Source organism: Callospermophilus lateralis, chromosome 5 (genome assembly GCF_048772815.1).
Source record: "Callospermophilus lateralis isolate mCalLat2 chromosome 5, mCalLat2.hap1, whole genome shotgun sequence".
Lineage (NCBI taxonomy): Eukaryota > Metazoa > Chordata > Mammalia > Rodentia > Sciuridae > Callospermophilus > Callospermophilus lateralis.
This window is the reverse complement of record NC_135309.1, coordinates 95,972,173-95,997,853: the sequence shown is the minus strand read 5'-3', so window position 1 is coordinate 95,997,853 and position 25,681 is coordinate 95,972,173. Positions and strand designations below refer to the sequence as shown.

General features: G+C 34.3%; 1 protein-coding gene across 22 annotated transcripts in view; it reads right to left on the bottom strand.

Moving 5' to 3' along the window:
- Positions 1-25,681, bottom strand: part of Mef2c (myocyte enhancer factor 2C) — a 164,255-nt gene that overhangs the window by 70,981 nt on the left and 67,593 nt on the right. For 15 of the 22 annotated variants that reach the window (XM_076857050.2, XM_076857040.2, XM_076857039.2 and 12 more), the window contains 2 exons: positions 19,964-20,159; positions 1,667-1,870 (listed from right to left, as the gene is read on the bottom strand). In XM_076857050.2, the coding sequence (XP_076713165.1) occupies positions 1,667-1,870; positions 19,964-20,017 (258 nt within the window). In that variant the 5' untranslated portion in view covers positions 20,018-20,159. Of the gene's footprint in view, positions 1-1,666; positions 1,871-19,963; positions 20,160-21,942; positions 22,099-23,290; positions 23,446-25,681 lie in introns of those variants that run through there. The other 7 variants (XM_076857028.2, XM_076857029.2, XM_076857033.2 and 4 more) reach the window with 5 other exon arrangements.

Below are 25,681 nucleotides of genomic sequence, written 5' to 3'. Positions count from 1 at the left end.
TGATTTTTCTAGATTTTAAACTCCTTCATGGAACAAATTTTAATAGTTAACCCATTTTCCAATTGGTTCATTATAAATTTACTGCATTTCATGGCACATTAAGAACTGAAATAGTTTAATGATAAATTCCAGCTCAAATTGTTTGTTAACCTGAAATTTCTGTTGTGATGGTTTTAGTAATGACAGGGCATATTAGGCTGTTTTGTTTTGAGAAAATGTTATAAATGTGCACACACACACACACACACACACACACACCTCTGAGGTCTGACAACCATTAGTACTGTTCAAACTTTGTTTTTGTTCATATATTTTCACGTTTAGATGTGTGTGAATTAAAACTCTGAAATGCAGGTAAATTTACAAAGCAACCTTAAATTGGATGATCAAGGCAAGCACACAATTCAAATCATCAGTCAATGGGAAACTAAATGATGTGTAGCATCTTAAGCACATGCCATTGAAGGTCCAGTTAACCACTTCTCTTTTACTGAAATTATTTGCTTAGCCTTATTAGGACAAAAAAAATATTAAAAAAATAAAATTTAAAAATCGATCAGCTCAACACTTCAGAAAAACTCTCACATAAAAGCAAAGAAATGAGAATTAGTCTTAGACAATTACAACAAGTAGATATAAAAGAGAGGTGGATGTGGGAGGCATATTAATTTGATCAGAATTAGTCTTAGGTTTTTTTTTTTTTTCATAATATGGAACCAGCCTCCAGCCTCAGCCACAGCAAGAGTGACTGAACATACTTCTGAAACATTATATTCTTTTAATTCTGGGAAATTCTGGGAAAGCAGGCACAAACTAGTAAACCAAGAGCAGACAAACAGGCGAGGAAGATGAGAGCCATCCTCATTACACGTTCTCTCTTTGGCCTAGGGGTCATCCCTCATGAAAGGCACTGCCAGGCCACAACATTTAAATGGGATAAAATTTAGATTAAAACTGTTTGGTATATGACTCAGCCTAGCCAATCTAAAACATTTTTGAGAGTTATAACATGATGCTCATTTATTTTTGTCACAACCAATGCTTTAAATCTGACTTTGATAAAACATGGAACTAACATTTAGAAATTCATATTCAGCTGTTTTCTGATTCCATGCAACATATTTCACTGGTAAGTAAAATGATACAATTTTTAGGAAAAAAAATATTTTTTTAGGAGAATAATTGTCTTTATATTTCTGGAAAGAATGAATATGAAAAAAATGAATCAGAAGAGAAAAATTCAAAGTATAAGGTTGGAGTAAGTTCATTTTCAAAACATTTTTTAAAACCATGTTTTTTTTCTTAAGACTATGTTTGGAACTATTACATACTCAAATCATCAGAAGTTATGTAAAATGTGGATGAGCTGCCCCTAACCAGTTTCTAGCTCTGGAGTCCTGATACAGAGCAGTGGACAGTGATCACTCATGAAGGATAAGGTGATCAATTTGACCCTGGAACTTGATTTCCAACAAAGGCAAGATTCTACCTTGTCCCTATCCTATCACTTTAACTTGCACTTTGAGGACACTGGGAGGGAAATAATTGAGTAGATATCTATGAGACCGTGAACAGATTAGGCAAAAGGGGGTGTGTGTATGGTGGAGGAGACCCACACCCCACAATCCTCTGCCAAAGTCTGGGGCTCAGAAGCTCTCTCTCTCACCTCCACGATATCTGAGTTTGTCCGGCTCTCATGCGGCTCGTTGTACTCCGTGTACTTGAGCAGCACCTTGTCCATGTCGGTGCTGGCGTACTGGAACAGCTTGTTGGTGCTGTTGAAGATGATCAGTGCAATCTCGCAGTCACACAGCACGCTCAGCTCATAAGCTTTCTTCATCAACCCAAATTTCCTCTTTGTAAATGTCACCTGGAAAAAAGATAGCAGGCACAAAAAAAATTTTTTTTTTTTTTTAAGAAAAAATACTTGTGCATTGTGTGTGTGTATGTGTGTGGGGTCTATCTGTGTTGACAGTTGTTTTTTCTTTAGAAAACAATGGTGTGCAATTGTCAGAGCTTTGGGCACTAACACATTTGGAGAGAAAGGAAATAAATCGAATTTCTGCTTAGAATTTTAAAATGTGACATTCCTAGCTTGTTGCAGAACATGAAACTATAAATGTAAGATTTAACATACAGCAACTTAATGAAGGTGATTAGAGAACTGCTCATATTTCTTAACATTTTCCTTATTGTTCAGTCTCATGCCACTTCATTGAAAACACTGTAAACCTTGACTGTGTTCTCAAAGTTGTATTTTGTTTTCTAGAAATCCGTCAAGGCATTGGGAAGTTCTTTAGCCAAAATACTGTGAGGATTTTTATTCTTTTGCTTATCTATTTTCCCTTCTCAGGCCAGAAACCCTATTGTTATTTTTTGACTTTTTCTTCTTTAATCTAATCTACCAACAATCCCATAATTCCTTCCCTCAAAATATTTCTCAAGTTCACACTTGTCTATTTCCCAGGCGACTCAATCACTCGTGTCCTTATCATTTCATTTTCAGCCAGCCTCGCAGCTTCCTGTCCTAGAGGATCTCTCTGCCTGCAATCATTCCCTCTTCAGTTCATCTCAATCTGTAAATTCTGTCTTTCTCCTCATGAGCTGTCCCCAACAGCTTCCATTCTAGCACTGTTCTCTTCCTGTCAATCCCACCAAAAGTAAATGCAATATCTTTCACTCTTTCCATTTCAGTCTTTTCTTGATTGAACTTCAGCTTGCACTCCAGCATACCCACCAAAAAGGAATGAACATTTTCAATTACAAGGCGGTATATGGCCTAGTGTTTACCAGTACGTATTATGCAGAAGAGCAATCCTGTAAAATAACCCTTCAAGAAAAGTTCAGTGGCCCAGTATGTTTGGGAAGGAGCCTAAGAAATGATTTAAACCTTTGTTTAACCTGCTTTCCCATCCTATGGCTGACAGAACCATTTGTTTCTCTATTTATTTTAACACTATGATTCTTGAGAACTAGGTTTTGGAGGCATACACTCTGAGAAATGTTGACTAACTTATTTTAGCTACTGATTTCAGTAGGGACTAGTTAATTTTTTTTCTCACCTTCATATTCAGCAGAGGCCAGCCCAATTTTTTTTCTACCATGTGTTTGTAATTCCTAAATCTAGATCCCATTCTCTCTTTCTGTCTCCAGATACCCAATGAATGTTCTGCAATCCTACATCGATCAAAATGTCCTAGGAATAGAAAATCTCCAAAGTTCAACCTCATTATCTTTACTTTTCAATTTACTTCCCCTTCTGGATTCACCATCTCTTCATAAGCTCAGCCGTCCAAACTCAAGACTGAGGGTTTTTTTTTTTTTTTACTTATTTATTAGTATATCATAGTTACATATAATATTGGGGTTCATTTTGATATAATCACACAAACATGGAATGTAATTTGTTCCACTTCAGTTCCTAGTATTTCCCCTTTCTGTCTCCTCCTCCTTCCCCTCATTCCTCTTTCTCTACTCAGAGTAAGGGTTTTTTTTTTGGTACTGGGGCTTGAACCCAGGACACTTTACCACTGAGATACATTCTACATCCTCAGTCCTTTTGATTTTATTCTGAGATAGGATCTCATTAAATTGCTTAGAACCTCAACGAGTTATTGAGCCTGGCCACAAACTTGCGATCCTCCTATCTCAGCCTCCTGAGCCACTAGAATGATAGGCCTATGCCATCTTGCCCAGCTTAGAGTGAGCTTTGAATTATTCCTTCCACTCCTACTGCCAACCCCAACACCTAAATAAATATATTGACAGAAACCATGGGCTAGCAGACAGAAAACCTGGACCCCAGTCTTCTCATTCCTCCCATTTTGGTAGTTATTGTTTAACTGTTTGTTTTTTTTTTAAAGATAGCTAGGATTTTTTTTAACTTTTTTTTTTTTTTTTTAGTTGTAGTTGGACACAATGCCCTTATTTTATTTATTTTTATGTGGTGCTGAGGATCAAACCCAGCTCCTTGCACGTGCTAGATGAGTGTTCTACCTCTGAGCCACAACCTCAGCCCCTATTGTTTTACTTTTCACCTTTCCTTTTTCCTTAACAGCACTTACATATATACAATATATATAACAGCACTTACAAATATACAAATAATAATTTGTATATTTCTTGTCATGATTTAATTTATGTATTTTCACTACAGTGCATGCTCCACAAGGGTATGTGCTATTTCATTTTGCTCACTGCTGTATCCTGGTGCCCAGAGCAGTAGACATATATAAGTACATGGTAAATGTCTGTAGAATAAAAATTTAATAGGGAAAACCACTGTGTCAAGTCTTTAGAAGTAACAAGTTGATGTATGCTATATAAAATTATGTGATAACTTCTTCTGGGAAAATTCATACATAGAATTTTTAAAAGATAAACTTTTACTTAATAATAAGTATCTAACTTTATTGCATTGGCACTGAGGGTAGCATGGAAGAAAGGAAAAGAATGTGGAGTCTAGATTCAGATAACCCTGGATTTAAATGCTGAATGTGCTCTTTACTACACATGAGAAATTCACATAAACTTCTTGGTGTTTGATTTTTCATCTATAAAATGGAGATAATACTTTGTCAGGTTCGCTGTGAGAATTATATAAAATAATGTATGTGCAGTACAGAGTACAGAGTTTAGCATAAATGCTCCATAAATCTTGGTTCCCATCCATTTCTTAGTTGACTAAGCAGGAAATGAACTAACAAAATACATGCTTTGGTGTCTTGAAGAGTCCACTGATTAGAGCTACTTGAGGCAGCCTCTACTCCCAATGGAAAGATAAAGCTGAACTATCCCTGCTGACCATACTCTGCAGAAAAAAGCTTTTGGTATCAGCCAGCACACATCAGCTAGTCTGAATCTATTCAGATGCTGCTTGCATTCAATGTAGACAATTTTTTCTGTAATAATTGCCAGTGTCTCACCTTCTATTTATGATTATTGTTTTTCTCAAGTGCTTCTGAAAAAAATACAGCTAGGATTTTATTTTCATATCTGATTACCATACTACTTTAGAAACTTTGCTCTGGTTCACTCAGATGAGTTACAACTGATATTAAGGATGGGCTAGGGACCACCTTTTTGGAATGGATAAAGAAATATAATCATTAATTACATAGAGCCATTCAAAATGTCATTTAATGTTTCTTTCAGATGCAATTTAGATATGAAACTATAACTGCATGCTGGTATTTTACCCTGTGAAATAGACTACAAAATATATTTAAAACAGAAGGCACTGGCCTAAAATACTTTCATGTCTCAAACTACTTTTAATCAGACTTCATGACCACAAACTGTAGGTGGAATGTCTCATACAGTATGGTTTCTATCATATTCAAACCTCAGAATTTAGCAAATTACAACACTTGCCATCAAAGTGTATTTCTGTACAAAAATATCACTAAAACTACGTTTGTGTTTACTCTTAGATCCACCTCAACTTTTGTGTAATTAAATAGGCTGCTGGATAATGCATACTTATTTAATAATACCTGTCAAAAAAGTCAGTGCATATAGCTTCTTTTCATTAAAACTGCAAACTGAAATGATGACTATATTAAAGCATTTAAGAAAATATCTTCAAAATCTACTCTTAATTGCTCTAAATTTAATTCTGTATTATGTTCATTTTCTTCGTAGCATACTCAAAATGTATTCTATAATGCTTTTTCTCATTGTTCATCATTAGGTAAAATTGTTTTTAAGTTTTAAGTTTTCCAAAGAAATCTGGAATATTACTCTTCGTTTTAAATCTGCCACTCAGTGACAAAGATTGCAATCCAGAGCTTTTATACTTAAATATAATAATGTATTGTAATGATTACATTTTTCATAACTTGACAATAGTTGGTAATGGGAACGAGGCCATATTTCTATTTCAATAGCATATTTTGAGAACCTTAGGTGAGACAGAATGCTGTTTTTATAGTAGTTAGGTAAAGAGATGCTTTTTCCCAGTGTTTTTATTAATCAAGGTACATCCAGAAAAGAATAAAGCCAATATTATTTAAGTGGGCACTGTAATTCAACATCTAGTTTTCAGAACTAAAGAGATTTAATAAAGTATATATGCATGGAAGGCAAAACTACACTGTAAACACTGACCATTTTATGTTATTTTCTTTACCTGGTGAATCTTTAAATAGCCCCAAATGTTGTTGATCATGTTGTAAGAAAATATTTCATTATTAAGTTTCATAGTAACCCTGAGTTTTAAATCCTATCATAAGGGCAGGTATCACACCACTTTGTTGACAATGGTTAAAGAATTTATGGGGTATGAATCAGAAGTTAAAATTAGAATTTGCAATTGAGAAAAGACACATTCATTAAAAACAGCTACATAAAATTCAGTTATGAAGAGGTTAAGATAATCCACTCAAAAGAAACATAAAAAAAATCGGATTCATTTTTATTAAGCATTTTCTATATGCCAAACATTATGCTAAAAGATATTTATTGAATATTCTCCATTGCAGACATTTGTGATGGGTGCTGTGGCTTCTATTACATGAAATAATATCTCTTTTTGTTTATGTCACTTCCTTGTGGTTGGAGAAAAGTCATTTAACTCCTTAACACTTGAAAGGAAATTTTTTATTGGGAACAAAACACATTACTTGGCCAATAGAGTTATATTTTTAGTCATGTCTAATGATTTGGAATTGTGTTTTTATCCAGAGTTGGGTGAATTTAGTTTTTGTTTTCAGACAACTTTTTCTCTATAGTGATCAAGGAAAATAATAGTAGGTGTTAAACCAATCAAGACGAATATGAAATAAAATCAACCGTATTGGTCATTTCTTATCCTGTACTTGATGAAGAGCAACTGTGGCTTGATGCCCCCTCCCCTTCCATCTGGTCACAGGCAGGCTCCTAGCACCAGGCACTTGGGCACACTTTACTGAGGGAGTGGATGTGGAATAGAAATACTATTTTAAAGTCTGATTGTCTCAGAATAGTTTTCTGCTAGTAGTAGGTACTTTTTTGCTTATCTTTTGACAATTTAACTTCTCAAAAATAAGATTCTGGATATGTATACTTTTTTTTTTTTACTAAAAGTTTGGTTAACATGTTAGTGACATGAATCTTGAGAGAAAGTAATTATATTATTCTGGAATTTATAACAGAAATTACATAATGTCTGAAAAGAAAGATGTAGGTACAGATGCTCTAGACTTAAAGGCAAATATTTCAAGACGTTCAGAGTAGAATAGCTTTAATTCCTTGCCTGGATGACTCATCATGAAGGATGGAAAAATCCAAAGATAAAAATTGCATTTTACAATCACAGGATACAGAGAGAAAGGGGAGGATCAAGGGTTCAGGATGACTGCATTTGTTGAGCAAAAACTTAATTGAACTTTCTGAAGAGTTCTGAGTTTTTAAAGAATATGTACTTGGCAGAAGGTCTGGTGAAATCCTCATGCACAATATTATATATTTGAGACTGGCTGATAGTAAGTTAGCTGGTTTGTACATGACTAAAGAACTATACTTACAGAGGTTGAATTAACTTATCCATGTTAAGTTTAAGGAAAAGTCTCTAGTATGGTTCCATGGAGGTAAATAACTTTCTTGTTCCCAGGCAACATTTTTATCAGTGGCTTAGATGAAGGTAATGCTTACTAGCTTTGTGTAGAAGGTAAGTCTGGGCTACAGAGTTAGCTCATGGCTGCTAGAGTCTGCATCCTCAGGTCCTTCTATAGACTTTAGGAAGCTCTGCCACAAACAAGATGAATCAAACAGAGGTAATTTTAAAGTCTGCATTCATATTACACAAGCCCAAGTTTGAGGAAGATTAATGGTCACTGATTTGGGGAAAAGGATCTAAAATTGTTGTGTTCCACAGTGAGAATTAATTACGCTTCTGATCTTTCTGTTAGTCAGAACCACCTTTGGCACTATAATCAGTATTGAGAGTTACATGTTAAAAAGGCATTGACTAAATTAGATCATCTACAGGATGGCGAACAGACTGATGTAGGGTCTGAGACAATTTTGCATGAGGAGCCATTAAGGAAATCCGGTATGATTAATGCTACTCCCCCCTCCCCGCCCAAAAAAGTTATAAGTCGAATGTTAAACATTTTCCAAGTACTAAACGCTGAGGCCGTGTAAAGAGGCATATGAGTGACTCGTTTTGTTTTATAGAATACAGTTAGAAAGAACTGTTGAAAAGAGTAAAGAGTTCAAAAGAAGGGAAAAATCTAGTGATGAGAACTATCCAAGAATGAACCAGAGTGTACCTAGTAGGCCTGGTTTCACCAAGCTCTTCCCTAAACATGCTCAAATGGAGGGGATATCAAGGTTTCTGTCTAAGGTGTTTCTGAGTTAAGAAGGAAACTGGACTGGAACACTTATTCTAGTTTTTAGATATTCAGATTCTATACATTGGTAGTGCACTACCGAGTGGAGAATTACAGCGGTTGGTATATGTTTCAAAACGAGCATTTCCTGCTACAGTTTCATGTTGACATGTTAGTGACATGAATAGAATGTTTTATGTTTTGTCTACTTGATTTCATCAATACCTTATAATTATCACTTAAAATTTACATATACCAAAAATAAAATGAAGTCCCTTTTTTTATAGTTAGAGGAGATGCAAAAGACTGTCAAGAATTTAAGCAATGTTATACCTGATGTGTTGAAAATGCACAGAAAAATAACTGTCCAAATTGAAGAAGTAGGAAATACACATTATCACTTTTTTTTTCAGTGCTGGGGATCAAACCCAGGGCTTCTCACATGCTAGGCAAGTCCTCTACCACTGAGTTATATTCCTATCCCTAAAATATTTTTAAAGAAGTAGGGAATCATTACTGTGCATCATTACTGTCAACGTGGTAAGAAGCAAAAACACGGGGATAGAAAACCATGTCTGAGCCATGTTATTTATGAGCAGTATGCACTTGGGTAAATTGCTTAAAATATCTGAACCTATCATCTCCCCACTTGTAAAATAGAGGAATTAATAGGCATCTTATGGAGTTTTCCAAAAGACATAGTACAAGTATAAGTAACTTGTCACTGTGAAACATTACACAAGGCACGCAGTATCTTTTTTCTGATATGCCAGGCTCAATTATTTCTTCTTTTATACTGCAAAAGGCTGCTCTTTCAGGACTTGTAAATTTTTATTACAATTATTAGCTATGTCTATATTAGACTGTATCTCTCAACTAGATCCTGGGCTTTCCTTGAAAGCCTGGACCATCTTCTGTTCATCTTTATAATTTAAGTTCAGGAACAATACTTGGCAAAATTTTATATAATGAATGAGGGGATAGGTGAATCTAGGAATTATGCATTTCTTGCCATCAAAAAGGAATAGGTAAATAAAAATTCTTACTTATGTTTAGACTACATTAACAGGAAGTCTGCCACCAAGAGGGGAACATTTCACATAGTTGTTTTACTTTTCTGTTACTTTAACTTAAAGTAAAAACAAACATTTGGTAAAACTGAGCAGGAGAAAAACAATTGCGACAAATTTTGTGTATGAGTTTGTTGATGAAATTGGAACATATCATATGTCATCTAATACTACTTTTAGAGAAGAGTGTTGACTTTGGCAAAGTTTTGAAAGACGTTCAAAGACTTTATATAATAAGCTATCTTGCTACTTTTGACAGTATCTCCTTGAAGACATTTGATGACACAGTTTATCATCCCCATTTCTCATATAAACAAAAGCTGAATTGCCTTATCCAAGGCCACAAAACTAGTTCTGGATGGACTAGGAATAGAATATTTTTCACACAAAATTCATCCTTCTCTAGTCAGCGATTCTTCCCTCTTTTAGTTGACTGTACATTTCATGGGCTGAAGTTTAGCACAGCATGGACCAGTCAAGTGATAATTGAGTGGGGTACAGATACTATCTTTTGTGACATTAACAACCACCAGAAATTCTGATGAGTACAAGCAGAGTAGTACATTAATTAAGGAAACTTTAATTAATGTAAGGATAGTAGTAGTAGTAACATTAATGTAAGGATAACTTTAATTAATTTAAGGATAGAGTAGTAGTAACATTAATTAATGTAAGGATAACTTTCTAGGTTGAAGTAAAAAAGATACTAAACTTAGAATAAGTTGGTTTCTGGGTCCCTATTATAAAACAAAGCTGCTTTTGTGTAGCTCTGCAGCCTAGGCTGCTTGCAGACACTCAGGTCATTTCCACTGAAGCTAGTGAGGACCATGTGTGGCATCAGTGGGTCTATACTACTTCTGTATTTATGGAGGTTTACATTTCACAACATGGGAAATATTTTGGTAGCAAACACATGCCTGATTATAGCAAGAATAAAAAAGATGTACCTCTGATTTACACACAATGCAAACAACAAGTTCTGAAAACAGAGGACATATTCTATTTCATTTCATGTGGGGCAGGGAAGCTAGTCAAATGACTGCATATGGAAAGGGTATTTCATGATCTGTCTCCATTTCACACCCTTCCTCCCTCCATTCACCATCCTAGTCCTGGTCTTATTAAAAAAAGTCACCTTAGAAGAGCTTTCCTCCATATTAACAGCAGGAGTTCTTGCACCTTACAGGAAAGAGTTGTGAACTAATGAAGGACAAGGGCCTTTGGCAATAGAAGGTACCCACATCTATAAGAATAACTGAAGCCTAACTTAAAGGACTTCGGAAGCAACATTAACTTTACCTATAGTCACAAATACTTCTTTCTACCAATCAGAATACTTTGGGCCTAATATTAGTCAAACTGCATAGTACTCACTGAGTGGACTATTTTTACCCATGTCCCCTTTTTCGTTTTTGCAGTACAGGGGGTTAAACCCAGGTCTTTGCACATGTTAACCAAGTGCTCTGCCTATGAGCTGTACCTCTACCCTGCCCATTTCTTTTACTCATGAAATAACAGTAATTTCTTGGTTTTATAATGTATTTGGAACTAATATACCCATCTAATTCTATTGTCAATATTTTTATATTTAGTCATTTCTTTCTTCAAATAGAATCATGATAGCTATAACTTTCATTCTACAAAAATATTTTAGTTCTCATTCTCCTCATCCCCCCACCTGGATAATCTCTGTTTCTTCCCAATTAGGCAAGCTGAATGGCTAATGAGTAAGAAGATGGACAGCTCATAGAGACAAAGTACTCTGTAATCCACGAGCCACTGGGTCTCCCTATGTGTTTAAAGGGTTAGGGACGGAGTCAAGAGTCTGTAACAACAATCTTTAATTGAAAAAAAGGGAAATGCCCTCCTAAATGCTCCATTTCCCCCCTCCCTTGTTCCTGACAGTAAGTAATGGTACAACTGTTCTGAAGTATTTCTCTTTAGTTTTATTTTGTTTAATTCAGTCTGTCATTAGGAAGGCTTTCGAGCTTTAGGCTTGATGATTACTCTCGGTGGGAGGAAGCAATGCAACTGCAGACTTGTGTTCTAGACAAGCACTCCTTTATACAATGACGGGGCCTGCCATCCTAAATGAAAGGCTCTTTAAAGAGCAGTGAGGGACTCTTTTAAGCAGACTGCTACCATGTGCTTGTAACCCTCCAGCACAACTTGCAAGGATGAGACAGCAGTGTGTTCTGCTGCAAAGAGGACCATTGTCCTTGCTAGCCTCAAGCAAACCAAGTGTGTTTCACTGAAACATAGTAGTACTTGCAAAGGATTTTCAAGCAGTAGTTCCTAAAATTCTGAACAAGATAAAAGGATTAGCATAAGGGCTGACGAGTATAAAATTCATAATTCTACCAACTCCTCACCCAAATCCCAAAATAAAATTTTACATCTTGTGCACTGTACTGTGAGGGAAAATAATAAACAGTAAATTTGATCCCAAATAATTGAGTGCATATTCATGAACTTGAGTGTTTATTATCAAACTCACAAAGTCTGTGTTTCAATATTCTGATACATTTGTCTCCATGAGGAAAGGGAAGGTTGATTTAAAATGATGAAATTTGCCAGGATTTAAAAGATTTTATTGTGGCCTATTTTTAAGTCTAGGAGTGTTTTTGGCTTTTAAGAGAGAAGACTATAATGCAATATGCTTTTAGTTTTGTATATGTGCAGTTCAGATCTGCTTGGTTTGTTAAAGGGCTGATTTACATTCTAAATCCAATCTGTAGAAGCAGTCATAAAATAAATACCTCTGTTTCTCTACCTCATCTACATAAGATATATAATCTGAAACTGCAACGAATCAAATGAGCCAGATTAATATTTTGGGGCAAAAACATGTTTACTAGTTCAACAAAGCCAAAATGTACCTAAGGTAAAGGTCAAAGAATGCTTCATTCCCTGCTGAGTAAAAGCTCAGGAAGCACATTTGTCTATGTTTTCCTGTCATAACAGGAAGAGTGTAACTTCTTCCTTTCCACAATGGCTTCAGTTTTACCTCCTAACTCCAATATTTTCTCCCTCAGGGCCTTCCAAATCAATCCTTGCAAGACAGAAGGCAGGAGGCTGTCTCGGTTGTAGTTTCCAAACAGTTACATTTGTTGAAATGTTATTTAAATGTTAGTGATTTCTTAAGCTAAACTGTTCCAATTTAAAATTAAAAGTCAAATTTCCAAACATTTAAATTGGTTCTCTTATTCCTATTAATGGTCCAACATATTTCAAAAGAAACACAAATGCACACTGAAAATTATGGAATTTTAATTTACTTCAATTTAATTATGTTATTTAATTTTTTTCTTAGCCACAGCCATTATTCTCAAAAAAATAATAAGTTTCCAAATTGTTTTCAATTAGAGAGCAATAGGATATAAACCTTAAAAATACTTTCACCCTATTAATTTTTGAAGGTGCTGCATTTTAAATGGATAAATTATAATGTTTTAAGGGGAATTTTGACTGCAAAGGACATGGCCTTTGAAATAATTAGCAACACGTCTTTTAATCTACAATTTGAAAGAAATCTCTTCATTTATGTGGTTTATTTATAATGTTAGTATTTTTAGTGCTGGTTTCTCAGTTATTTAGTGTCATATATAGTTTGCCTTTTGCAAAGCAAAAAATGACTTGTAGTAAGCAGAACTGTTGTGTACATGGACTCACAGGTGAAAGGGCTGTTGATGTCAACTTCTTACACAAAATGCATGAGGTACAATAAATAAAAGCAACAGAATATTTTAAATCACATTTTTGAATAGAAATTATGTGAGACATAGAAATTATAAATGAAACAATAAAACATTGTAAGACACGCCCCCCTCAATTCCAAAATATATTTTTTACACAAAGTGACAGAGTTCTTTCTCTTGTGAAAATTTTGGCTTCTCCTGGATTTACCACTACCAAAGGAAATCTAATGAATGGGTTTGACAGCAGTTGGGACATCTTTCTGGCAATAGTGGAATAGATAGAACTTATAAATATAAACTGTCACACATCAGCTAGATATGGTGGCACATGACTGTAACCCCAGAGACTCCGGATACTGAGGCAGGCGGATTGCAAGTTTGAGGCCAACCCCAGCAATTTAGCAAGACCCTGCGTCAAAAGAATAAAACATAAATGTCATACATTGTAGAGAATGCAGACAGTGTGTGTCATACACTATTGCTATGATTCAACTTCATAGTGGAGAGATGACTTGTGAAATGTTTTCAAAGTTGCTAGGAATAATTTTAAATTGCTAGGAATTATTTCAAATTGCTGGGATAAACAGAAGTAAATGGTGTGATGTCCTGTCAAACACACGTGAGCACTCTGGCTACTGCTTTTTTGTTGTTGTTCTTAATTTGGAAGTCCTTGAAAGTATAATTTATGCCATTTTTTCCCTTCTGGTTTTCTTTCTCAATCTTTTCAATCACCTGTAATTCCAACTCTGAATAAAGATTTTGGTGATTTTAAGATTAATGAAAGAATGGTTTAACTAATATTCATGAGAAACTTTTAAAGTAGGCATCCCTAGTATGCATCAATGTACTCTCTAATTCAATTCTGAGATGTACCACATCTTAATATATTACTATGATGCATCCTAATTTTACTTATAAATGAGTTTAGTTTAATTTTTAATCCAAGTGTAGAGTAGGCAGTCAGCTATTAAGAAATGATACTAGGAAAAAAAGGCACATATCATTATCATTATAAGGTATTTTAAGGTTGTTTGGGGTTTAGAAATCAATGAACACTTTTGCATTGATTAGCTTCTCATTAAAGCTGAAAAAGTTTCCAGCTATTCTTTGACCAAGGAGGACAACTCTGCCATAGTATTTAGAAATAAAACTGATGAACCTGGAAGTTCTGTTCCTTCAGGCAAAGAAAAGCCTCTGACAGTGTGACTGCATGGCACTGTTCTTCAGCATTCCATACAGCGATTCTCTCAAAGCAATTAATTCATATTTCCCAATTAACCAGTTGCCCACATTTAAACAATGCATGTGTCTCAATTTCAACAAATTTTATATAATATTTTTAGGATGAAATTTCCAAATTTAGTACTATAATTAACCCTTTACAGATGTTCTGGATATCACTTTGAAAGGAAGTTACATTAAAAATCCCTTTGAAATTTTAGCTAAAATTCTAAGGACTGAAAACAATGGAGAAGAGAAGAAAGTAAGAAGCAAAAAAAAAAAAAAATGTTTTTCTTTTCAAAAGAGTCATTTGAGGGAATCAATCCATCCCTTTTTAGTTTAGTGTAGAATATATCAGATTTAGCTGAAAAATGTCAGTATGTGGAAACTGTCAGAGGATGCATCTACATTGAGCACATTTTTCCAGCTTTTTTTTTCCCCCTCAGCTCATTTCATATAATGTATGAGTCACAAAAAGAAACAGATAGGAACACGAGAAGAGGAAATGTTAGAAAATTTAACAGCTATGAACTCTGAATTCTTTTTAGTCATAAGGGGATTCTTCTGTTCTATTAACAGGAGACTGTAGCTAATTGTCTTTAATTTGTGCTCCAGTTATTGCACTGATAATTACATGAAATTTTGTTTGCAGGCAAAAGCTATTAGTGTGCCAGATCTGATGGAAAAAAGAAAACTTAAGGCATTTTTAACATATTTTTTTCTTAACTTTTAATATTTTAGGCCCTGATTGTGTTATTTGCAAATATGTTCCCATTACAGTTACCTAAATATTTAAGAGTCTTTTTTAAATAACAAGTCTCATAAATAAATTTGGCTTTACCTCTCCTATCCCTTCCAAAGTAGGAAAGCCGAAAAATTTGAATACAAACGTACAAGTTTTCTCCAGAGCACAGTATGTAGTTTATGCTAAGCAAGCCTAATTCTTATATATCTTTCTTCTTAATCTAACAGATACAACAGGTTTCTAAATATATTCTGCTTTTAAAAAGAGTCACATAAGGACAAAACTCATTTTAAAACCTGTTTCAGGCATCAATAGTTAAAAATTGGTATCACATGAAAGAGGCTAAGAGTGTATGATGGCCTAATTCAAGTAGATGCTTAAAAAGTGAAAAGAAAAAAATGTAGCTGAAGAAATTAAAATTGTGCTGTTAGCAAAGACTAGATGCTAGAAATGATTTTTAAAAACTGGTGATGAGTAGTTAAAAACAATCTGGTCAACAACACACATTTGAAAATAAAGTCCCTTGGGCACAGAATTTAGGAAAATACTCCCTATTATCATCATAAACCCAGCTCTTCAAAGTCCTGAGTGATTTTGTTTTCCTGTTTACACACCATCCTCTCTGTATCAACTGGCTCTTGCTAGGGTGTGATTCTAAGCCCCTTGTTAGCTTCTGAAGGCACCTTCGTGTTGCTGCTTTCTTTTTCATTTTTCCTTCCATTTTTCTAACACCCTTTTAAGGTAAAGCGCCCTTGAAACGAAGATGCAGGTAGCATTCTTCGGTATGCAACACAGCACAGGAGTTGTTTTGACAGAAATCATATTAACCGTAAGAGCTAATGGTTCAAAGAGCATGTGTCTTTATTAGGTCAACTAAGGAAGCACTTATGTGCTAGGTGCTTTCCTTTTATCACCTCATTGCATTACGTCAGTGATGCAGTGATGTAGGTTCTTTTTTTAAATCTTCATTCTACTTAGGAGCAATGAGGCTCAGAGTAACCTGCTAGTGAAGGATGCAGCAACTTGAAGTAGAACTAGGTTTGTATAATTTCTAAAAAAACATACTCTTAGCCAGTATATTTTACTGGATGCTGTATGATATAATAGGGGAAACAATGATATGGCTAAATGCATCCAGACATGCTTTGTTTTGTCTTGAATATGAGAGATCTGGGCTTGAATTCTGGCTACTTTCTGGTATTAACTTTATAATCTTCATCAAAACTTAGGAGGATATTCAAAGCTTTGCATGATCTGGGTCCTGCCTAGCATTCAGTCTTTCCTCTCAACTTCCTAAAGTTATACGCTGGGCTCAAGTCCCAGTGGCCTTCTTTGACTCCACAGCCGAGCACTTTCCTATCCTGAGAAGCTTGGCAAATTCTGTTTCCTCCAGAATGTTGTCACCGCCTGACTAATCTTTTAGCTCCCATCTCTTTGCACTTCCTTAAAGAGGCCATTCTGCAACCCTCCATGGTAAATACCATACCTCCTTGACATTTCATAGTGCTTTCATATTTTCATTCCTAGCACATGAATGAAATTTTCGTCTCATACTTCCATAGTTCCTGTCTCCTATGAGCTATGGTCTACTGGCCAACTCAAGTCCACCTCAATTGATATTATGAAAGCTTTAACACAGAAGTACTCACTCATTTACATATTGTGTATGGCTGTATCCAAGCTACCAGGGAAGAGTAGAGTAGTTGAAACACAGCCCCAAAATATGTGCTATCTTGTCCTTTGTGGACAGCTTTGCTGACCTTGTGTGGACAATTATCTGGATGAGATTTTTATCTATCACTGAAGCTTGGTTTTTGGCAAACTGCAGTTTATTAATAATTGTTGATGTAATAAATACATTTATTCAGCTATAAAATAGGATTACTAAGGATTAAGTGGAATAACAAATAGTTCTTGGAACATAATCATTAACTACTTTTATCAAGCTGTCAGAACATATCTGTAAAATAAACTGATAATTCATGATTTAACTTATATTTACATACTACCTTAAGAAATCCACCTTGTCTAGATCAAAAAGTAAGTCATTTTCACAAACTTAAAACTCCAGAAAATTTAAAATAAAAACTTCTAATTTTTATCCTCCCCTAAATTATATTACATATACAAACAGATTCTGAAGTTTAGCTGTTCTGTACTTCCATTTAAAAAGGCAAAATTTGGTGCTGGAGTTGTGGCTTAGCGGTAGTGCACTTGCCTGGCAAGTGTAAGGCCCTGGGTTTAGTCCTCAGCACCGCATATAAATAAATAAAATAAAAGATCCATTTACAACTAAAAAAGCCAAAAATTTTTAAAAAGGCAAAATTTAGTTTAAACAGTTAGGCTGTTTTATAACACTTTTATTTTTTAATGATACCCAATTTATCACATAGCATATTTCATTGTACACCTTAAGTCACTTTTTGGTTTTGTTTTTTATTCCTGATAAAAACATATCCTGTTCTGTATAGAGACAAATAGACAAGTACAATAGAAAAGCAGCTCTTACCCTATTTAAGAAACATGACAGTGAGCCAATGTGAGGTCCCACTAGACTGTGTATGGCAGGGCAGCTTCAGAAGGGCAAAACAGCTAGCATACTTCTTCTTAACATGTGAATGCATGTTTAAAGGAAGCCCAATTTAGGGGTGCCTCCACAGATCTGCTGGTTTTGATAATCTATTAGAAGTGACCTACATATTTTAGGCTCTTGAGACAACTCTCAGAGGAGGTGAGAGGTAAGCAAGAAAAACATGAGTATATAAGAGAGCTGATCAAAATGGTCAACAGCCATCTAAAACAATCACTAAAATACATATTAAGTCACAACGATTTTCTATTTTACTTCTTCCATTTAAGAGCACTGGATTAAACATCCTATTATACTTATAGATTGAATAAAAGAATAAATAGTTCCTAAATTCTACAGAATAAAATCAAGGAATCTGGATAAAAGAATAAATAGATCCTAAATTCTACAGAATAAAATCAAGGAATCTATCTTTAGGATCACAGAAGAAGTCAAACTAAACTAAATTTAAATAATTTTTCTTTTCCTAAAATTCTTATGGCTTTTAACATAGGTAAGAGTAATAGGAAGGGCAAACAAACCATATTTAAAGTTTCAAAGTTCACTTGTTAGCTCAAAAGTATGATGCTAAAGTTCTTGTAACCCTAGGTGAGTTTTATGATTTTTTTTAATAAACCATAATGAAAGCTCATGAATTCAACTGGCAAATTTTTCTTCTATGTTTGTTAAGTGAGAGAAGGATACAATGAATCTCATGAACCTAAAAATTATCTGGTGCTATTAATTAATACAATGTAAAAGCTAATTCATATGATTTTTGACTGCAATCAAAACACATTCTAGTCCAAATAACAAATTCTGGACAGTCAATGGTACATGAAGGTTGATACTTGAGTTTAATTTCAATTTTAAGCTATAAGTCAATTAAAAGTCAATGCCTTAATATTGATAGCTATTCCTGTTTGTCTTGACCTATGGTAGTAAATGAATGTGTATGAAAATCCAGAAGGAATCCATCTTAAATCTTTGTATCATTCATCCTTTAGCCTGTGTAACTTAAAAATTTATAGTAATTTAAAGGGGTACAAACTTGAACACCTAAAAATCTCCTGAGTTTTTAAAGTCCTACTAGCTTTGATGGCATAAATAACAATTCCTATTCATTATAAAATATACATATATACATATATATATATATATATATATATATATATATATATATTTTGTATACACACACACACACACACACACACACACACACATATATATATATATATATATATATATATATCTCAACCTTGAGTTTTGAAAAATGAATTTATTCTAGTCTCCCTTGCAAGTCTAGGAAGATAAAAAGGGACACTTAGCAGAGATAAGGATCTTTATTTGGGAGGAATCACTGTAGGATGATCCCAGTACTATCTTTGTCTTTATTTAGGGTAAACAGGCAATAGGCACAACAGTCTTTTCTCCCCTGGCCAAGGAATGGCTGTTCTGCACGTTCCATGATTCATATGCAAAAGCTGGGGTCCAGCAGCACTGTCGTTTCTCCCAAGGACTATTACTTGATATTTAACATTAGTATGTGTACAAACCACCAAGCTGCCTTTACACAGCCTAGATAAATCTATTGTTCTCAAGTGTGAAGACACATGAATTAGACCAAAGGCATTCTAATCTGTAATGCCAACTAGAACATTTGGATGTGTAAAGTCTTCAGAACTGATTGTCTCATACAGACATTATCTTTGGAGTTCTAGAAAGAAATATGACACCATCTGCCTCTATGTTTATAAAATTCAAGATTTGAAGAAATAGTATGAATTAACTGAAAGTTCTTGCCTATATGTCGTATGTTAACTAATATCTTATATGGGTGTTCTGTTGTTGTTGTCAGTACAATCTTAAAATGTTTGGGATACATCTCAAAGCCCTTTCATGGTGAAAAGAATGAAACTCATTTTTAGATAGGATATTTAGCCTATAGTACAAACCTTCAAATGGATGACCACAAAAGGCCTAGTTCCCATGAATATAAGAATATCTTTGTTTGATGATGCGTGCAATGTAGCAATGCTATGCTTATTAACTCCTAATTATTAAGCTATTCATGTCATACAAGTACAGCTCCCATTTAAAATTCATGTTGAAGTAACAAGTGAATAATCATGAACGTTTAAACTATATTTCTAACAGCTACAGTGATTTTATTTTCCCTTTTACGTGTAAAAGACTTTAAGCACTTAAACTGGCCACATTTAATTCCAAAAACCTATCATTTTTGTCTACCAGTTCAAAATGTTTTCAATACACTTAATGTTCCTGAGGAAAATGTACTAAATAATCTAAGGAAATAAAGATACAAAGAAAAATTTTACCCCACTCACCTGTCTGTTACGTTCATCCATAATCCTCGTAATCTGAATCTTTTTTCTCCCCATAGTCCCCGTTTTTCTTCTCTCTCTCGTCCCTGAAATTATGTATTTTTTCCTTCCTTTTCTTTCTCTTTCCTGTTTCCTTCGAACAAATCTCCTTCTTCAGCACTTGCACGGCTCAGTTCCCAAATTCCTGCATTCGTTCCTGCTGAACAAAAAAGAAAAATTAAATAACACTCTAACAGCAAGCCAGTTTCAAAAGAACAATTATACTCTAATTTCATCCAGGAAATAAACTATATGGAAGTAAAATAATAAAATAAATATTTATTTAAAGCACATGGTATATCATATTCAGTAGCATATCAAGTAGAAATTGTTTGCTTTTGTAATTAAGATAACCTCATAAGTAATTTAACAAGACATTTCATTTAAATGATGAAAACTGCTTTAACGCCAAACACTTGAAATGCATTTTTTTGGTAAAGAGTTTCTTAATATTTTTTAATAAAATTAGGTGACAATTTTCACCCTCCTGTTATGAAAAATTACCTAAATCAGGGAGTTAATGAACCTTTATATACCTGTGTATGCTAAGTAGGGCAGCTAATTCATTTCTGAAGGGAAAACAATCTCGTGTTTTGACAGCAGAGGTGATAACGTCCCTAGTTATGCAAATAGGATGGACGATTATGAAAGTGCTATTTGATATATGTAAATGTCAACTAATTTAAATCTAAATCCTTTAATCATATTTTAAAAAAATCCCTGCTCTGAGAACACTGTTAAACTAATGTAGTATATTTCATTTTACGTTATAAGCATCTGTCAGCAGTGAGATCTCCTCCTTTTGAAAGCCCTTAGACTGTATGTTGAACACAAGAATCAAAAAAAGATGATAGAAAATAAATGGCACAAAAAATCAAATTAATTATTCCATGTAAAACTATATTTTTATAATAAGCCATTTAAATTTAAACATTTAAATAAGACACATCTCTTTGGGGAGTAAGATACAAAATTAAAGAAGCTTGATATTATATACTGGAGAGCTCTAGGTCATGAATTAAAATCAAAGTGCTGATCATCAATTACATGAGGTAAACTCAAGGAACGCAGAATACCTAAAGTACATTTTTAGTAAATTTTAAATTATATCTGAAAATATTTGAACATAATGAGCATGAGTTGCTATGAAATGTGGAAGTTAACAAGAAAGCATTCCACAATGATTTCTTCTTTGCAAGCAACAGCTTAAATTATTTCATCTCATTTTATGTCAATGAATACAACTACTTTACACACTGTTCAGAATTTCCCTGTTTATTTTAGTTGATGTCTGCCACGGACTTGATAAATTCCCACATGTATTATGTAACGCTAAACCAATGTCCTGGCTATTTAATAGATTATTTGGCTCCAGTTCAAGGTTCTTGGAACAGGAAGGCTGTTAGGTATTCCGTCTGATCATCAGCTGCCTTTTGATTTTTCAAACTTAATTTCTAAATTTTTGTCACCTTGAATAAATTTTTTTTAAATGTAAGTTTCAGTGATTATCTAATTGCAAAAGCTATTATGATATAATTAGTTCTGGTGGATTAAGCACTGCTTAAATACTAAGACTATCCATTCTCTTCTGCTTAATGCCTTTCTACTAACCTGTAGGTCGGTTCTGCCTCTCAGAACGTACATGCTGAGTTACATCCTGACCATGGTGCTTATCAAATACTATTATTCCAGCTGCATTTTTAAATGTTGGAAAGAGTTCAAAAGTTTTAAAAAGGTCCATAAATAACACACATTTGACAAATTTACACGAAAACATTTGCTATATAACTTCTATTAAAATCACATTAAAACATAAAAAAAAAAATCCACACGGCACAATTGCATCATGTAGTCCATGTTGCCAAACATTGTCCATCTATTTTTAGAATCAGTCTTAAATATCACTCAACTGGGCAACTTCCCTGTGTTTTCTGTAGTCTTACCTTAGAAGCAAGCGGCACATTAGAATGGTATTTCCCACACATGTACCAGACCCCAAAGAGACAAAGAGGCTCTCTCTATTTCAGAAAAACCAATCCATGAATCCATGGTAAATGAACATGGGACGATTTCCCTTCCTTTCATTTAGCTGAGGCGGGTGGCACTATCGGCTTACAGAACTCTGCCTGCCTAAGCGCTTATTCACTTTAAGGTGGAAGGTCAGGGTGAACAGATTAGAGCGTGGTGACAAGGCAAAGGAGACACGAAGGTCTACAGACCCTGATTTCAAAACACAAATAACCCAACAAGTAGCCAGACATCCTGGAGAAAAAAGTCTACTCAGAAAGACAGAGCGAGGGTCTGATAAACCAACTCATAAGAGCTGCTCCGCCTCACCACTGGTGTTTCACAACTTTGAAATGAGAGGCTTTTTAGAAAGAGCAAACTTTAAAAACAAATTTTTAAAGACATAATGAAAAATATTTTGCCAGAAAGAATGTATGTGTGAATGTATTATATGTATATATGTGTGTACATGTATGTGTGTGCACATATGCATGCATATATATAAAATGATTGATAGAAATTGAATATATTTTCATTTTTGAAACATGCAAGATAATGGAGAGACCCAAGTTTAAATTTCAATAGAAGTTAACTTTTTTTGTTTTCTGTGTGAAAAAATATTTCTTGTAGTGTTGCTTTCTGAACATTCATAACACACAAAATTGATATAAAAGTTCACATGCAATTCATGGGGATGATACCACTGAGTAACTGTAAAGGAAAATATGTAATGAAACATGTAACTTGGAGCATCTGATTGTGGTCACCATATTTCAAGGATGTCAATAAAATGCAAAGATTTAGGAAGGTTAACAATAGCTCACACATTGTTTTCTTAGCCATAACTATTTTTCTAAACTGAGTTTTACGTGAAGACTATACTGTAAGGTCAGTTTCTAGTAGTAATTTTTAGGAGGCCTAAAGAGGCATAGGAAGACATAATATAACTTTAGTAAATTGTTTTTCACATATGTAAAAAAAAAAAAAAAAGAAAATAATATAAGAGCTAAACAACCTATAGTAGAATTCCAAATTACAATGAAAACTTTCATTATATACAAACATATGCTTACAATAATTCCAGGAGTCTTGCTGCTATTTTTTTCCACATAAAAGAATCATTCTTGAAATGACAAATTTACATATCGATAATTAGTAATTTAAAAAAAGAAAGGAAAAAATACTTTACTATAGTTACATTCTATAGAGTTATAGTCTTCTGCATTCTCCCCCCACCCCTTTCAGCCAACCTAAGTAAAAGAAAAATAAAATCAGGCTGCTTACTAAAAAGGGGAACTTCATTATGGCAGGCTTCTGTTCACTTTGAATTTGGCATAAGCAGACAGATGAAGGCAAAGTGTTTGGGACCCAGTAGAGAAGAATTTCTTCTGGGCAGATGCTAAAGACCATCTCCCACTGGCTCTCTCATTTACAAACAAGTTCCCCTGAGTGACACACTCCTCCCCTCCCCCTTTCCTCCCTCACTTTTCTTGCTGTCTTCCTTCCACCCTCCCTCCCTCCTACAAATCCCTCCCAGTAACACAGAAGAATCTTGACAGAATGGCAGGAAACACGCACAGACTGGTCAGGGAAGGATGTGATGTCAGCAACCACGAACAATAAAAGGTGTAAAGGTGCTTCCTTCCCTAAACTGTTCCAGAAGTGTAAAATGGGAACCAAAACTCTCCACTTCCTTCTCTGAGCAGAACCGTCTGAGTGTGCTGTGCAGCACCCCACACACAGGCCTTGGTGAGGTTCAGATAAGGGACACCGAGGGAAATCCAGACCTGGGACTTGAGTTTTAATTTCTTTCTTTAAAATACCTGGAGGAAAAAAACCCATTTCACTCTAGGTTTGTGTTTTGTTATAATTACTTCGAGAAACAAAAAGAAGAAAAACTCACAGTGACTTTGATGAAGCAGCAGATATATCTCAATTACCATCTATTGTGTTGTACCAAAATTATCTAACAAAGTTAATATAGCCATACAGTTAATATAGCCATATAGTTGATATAGCCATATAGTCTTTCCCCCAAGGCAAATGAATTCTATACAAACAAAGAACCAAATTATATAAATTATAATTGTTTGTAAAAAAAAGTGAATCACAAAAACTGGACAAAAAAAAAAGTTTGTTGGTGAAATACATTGATTACCTGTTCATCCTCACAATAAAAAAAAGATGATGATATATGGGAGAGAAAAGGATCATTATGTTACTGAGAGTTCCAAGGTTTTTTTTTTTGTTGTTGTTGTTGTTGTTGTTAAATTCATACTAGGAACAAAAGGAGTAACTAACATAAACTTTCAGCTTACAGTGAAACTTTATTTTAATCTTATCACTAGTAGTTTTTTTCTAATGTGGAAATGGCAGCCTACCATAAAGTTTCTGTAGGAAGAAAGCCACATATCAAATGGATCTGAGTCATTGTCAGATTTCAATCATCTTCCCACAACACTTTGATTTAGAAATTAAACATAACCTTCAGTTATGTATTTTGATCTTCAAGTGAGACTGCCATGCCACATTAGAAGATGTGGGAAGAAATTAATTCTCTTCTGCTAAAATTATCTTTGCAAAGCATGTATTTTGCTACAATAAGTACAATGCAGTCACTTAAATAAAAACAGCCTATGAATAAGGATAAAACATTAGAATATGTGATGTCAATTTGCAAAGAAAGCATTCTGGTTTTCTTTTATTCATATTGGCAGATAACTTTTTCATTGACTTACATTTTCACTAACACTAGCAACCTTGTAGAATGTCTCATAAAAACTCAAGGCTGAAAATTAAGCACACTATATCATACAAGAAGAAATGCCACTGTAAAATTAATACAAGCCAGATACCCACTAAAGGTCAAAAATGATCATAAGCCCAGTTGCTGTAAGCTTGGTATTACTGATTCAACAATTAAATGATTCATTATCATTTTAGGTGGAAAACTTAGCTCATTATGCTGCATTTAGATACACTTAACTTTCTACTTTATGATTTGTTTGAAAGACATATGAGGCGTGCAATTATACTTTGGTTAAAAAGAACAAGCAGAACTTTTACCTTCTTTCCCTAAAGAGCTATTCTAAACGTCAAATGATATAATCAAATTATTATTCTTATTGGTGCCTGACTATGTGATGAGTTGAGAATATTTCATTGGTCCTGAAAGTCACTCTGTTTCTGAACTTACTATATGCCATGTTATCCTAGCTAAGAAGCCAATACTTAATTTTAAAGTCATATAGCCAAGACTTATCCTTCTGAGGGTAAAAAAAGAACAGCATTCTTTTCCACTGGATAAATAATACCATGCCAAACACCCAAGTTATTTTCTGAATTTACTCCAATTTCATATCAATGTGATGAATTTTGAATCATTTTTAAATTCTAGTAACATGATATTTCACATGCATAAAACAAATAGGATTGATGAGTTTTTTCCAATCTCTGTCATACTTCTTCCTACCACTGGGCGTTTGCATATGCAATTCCTTCTGCCTGGAATGTTCTTCCTTCCCTTCTGTTCCTCCTTAACTTCTCCTCTCTTTTGTACCAGCTCCAGTTTCCCCTCCTAAGGAAGCACTCCATGTCTTGCTCATATCAAATTACCCTGTCACAAGGTCACACAGGATCAAGTCTCTCTCCTTTGCAGCATTCACCATAGTAAAA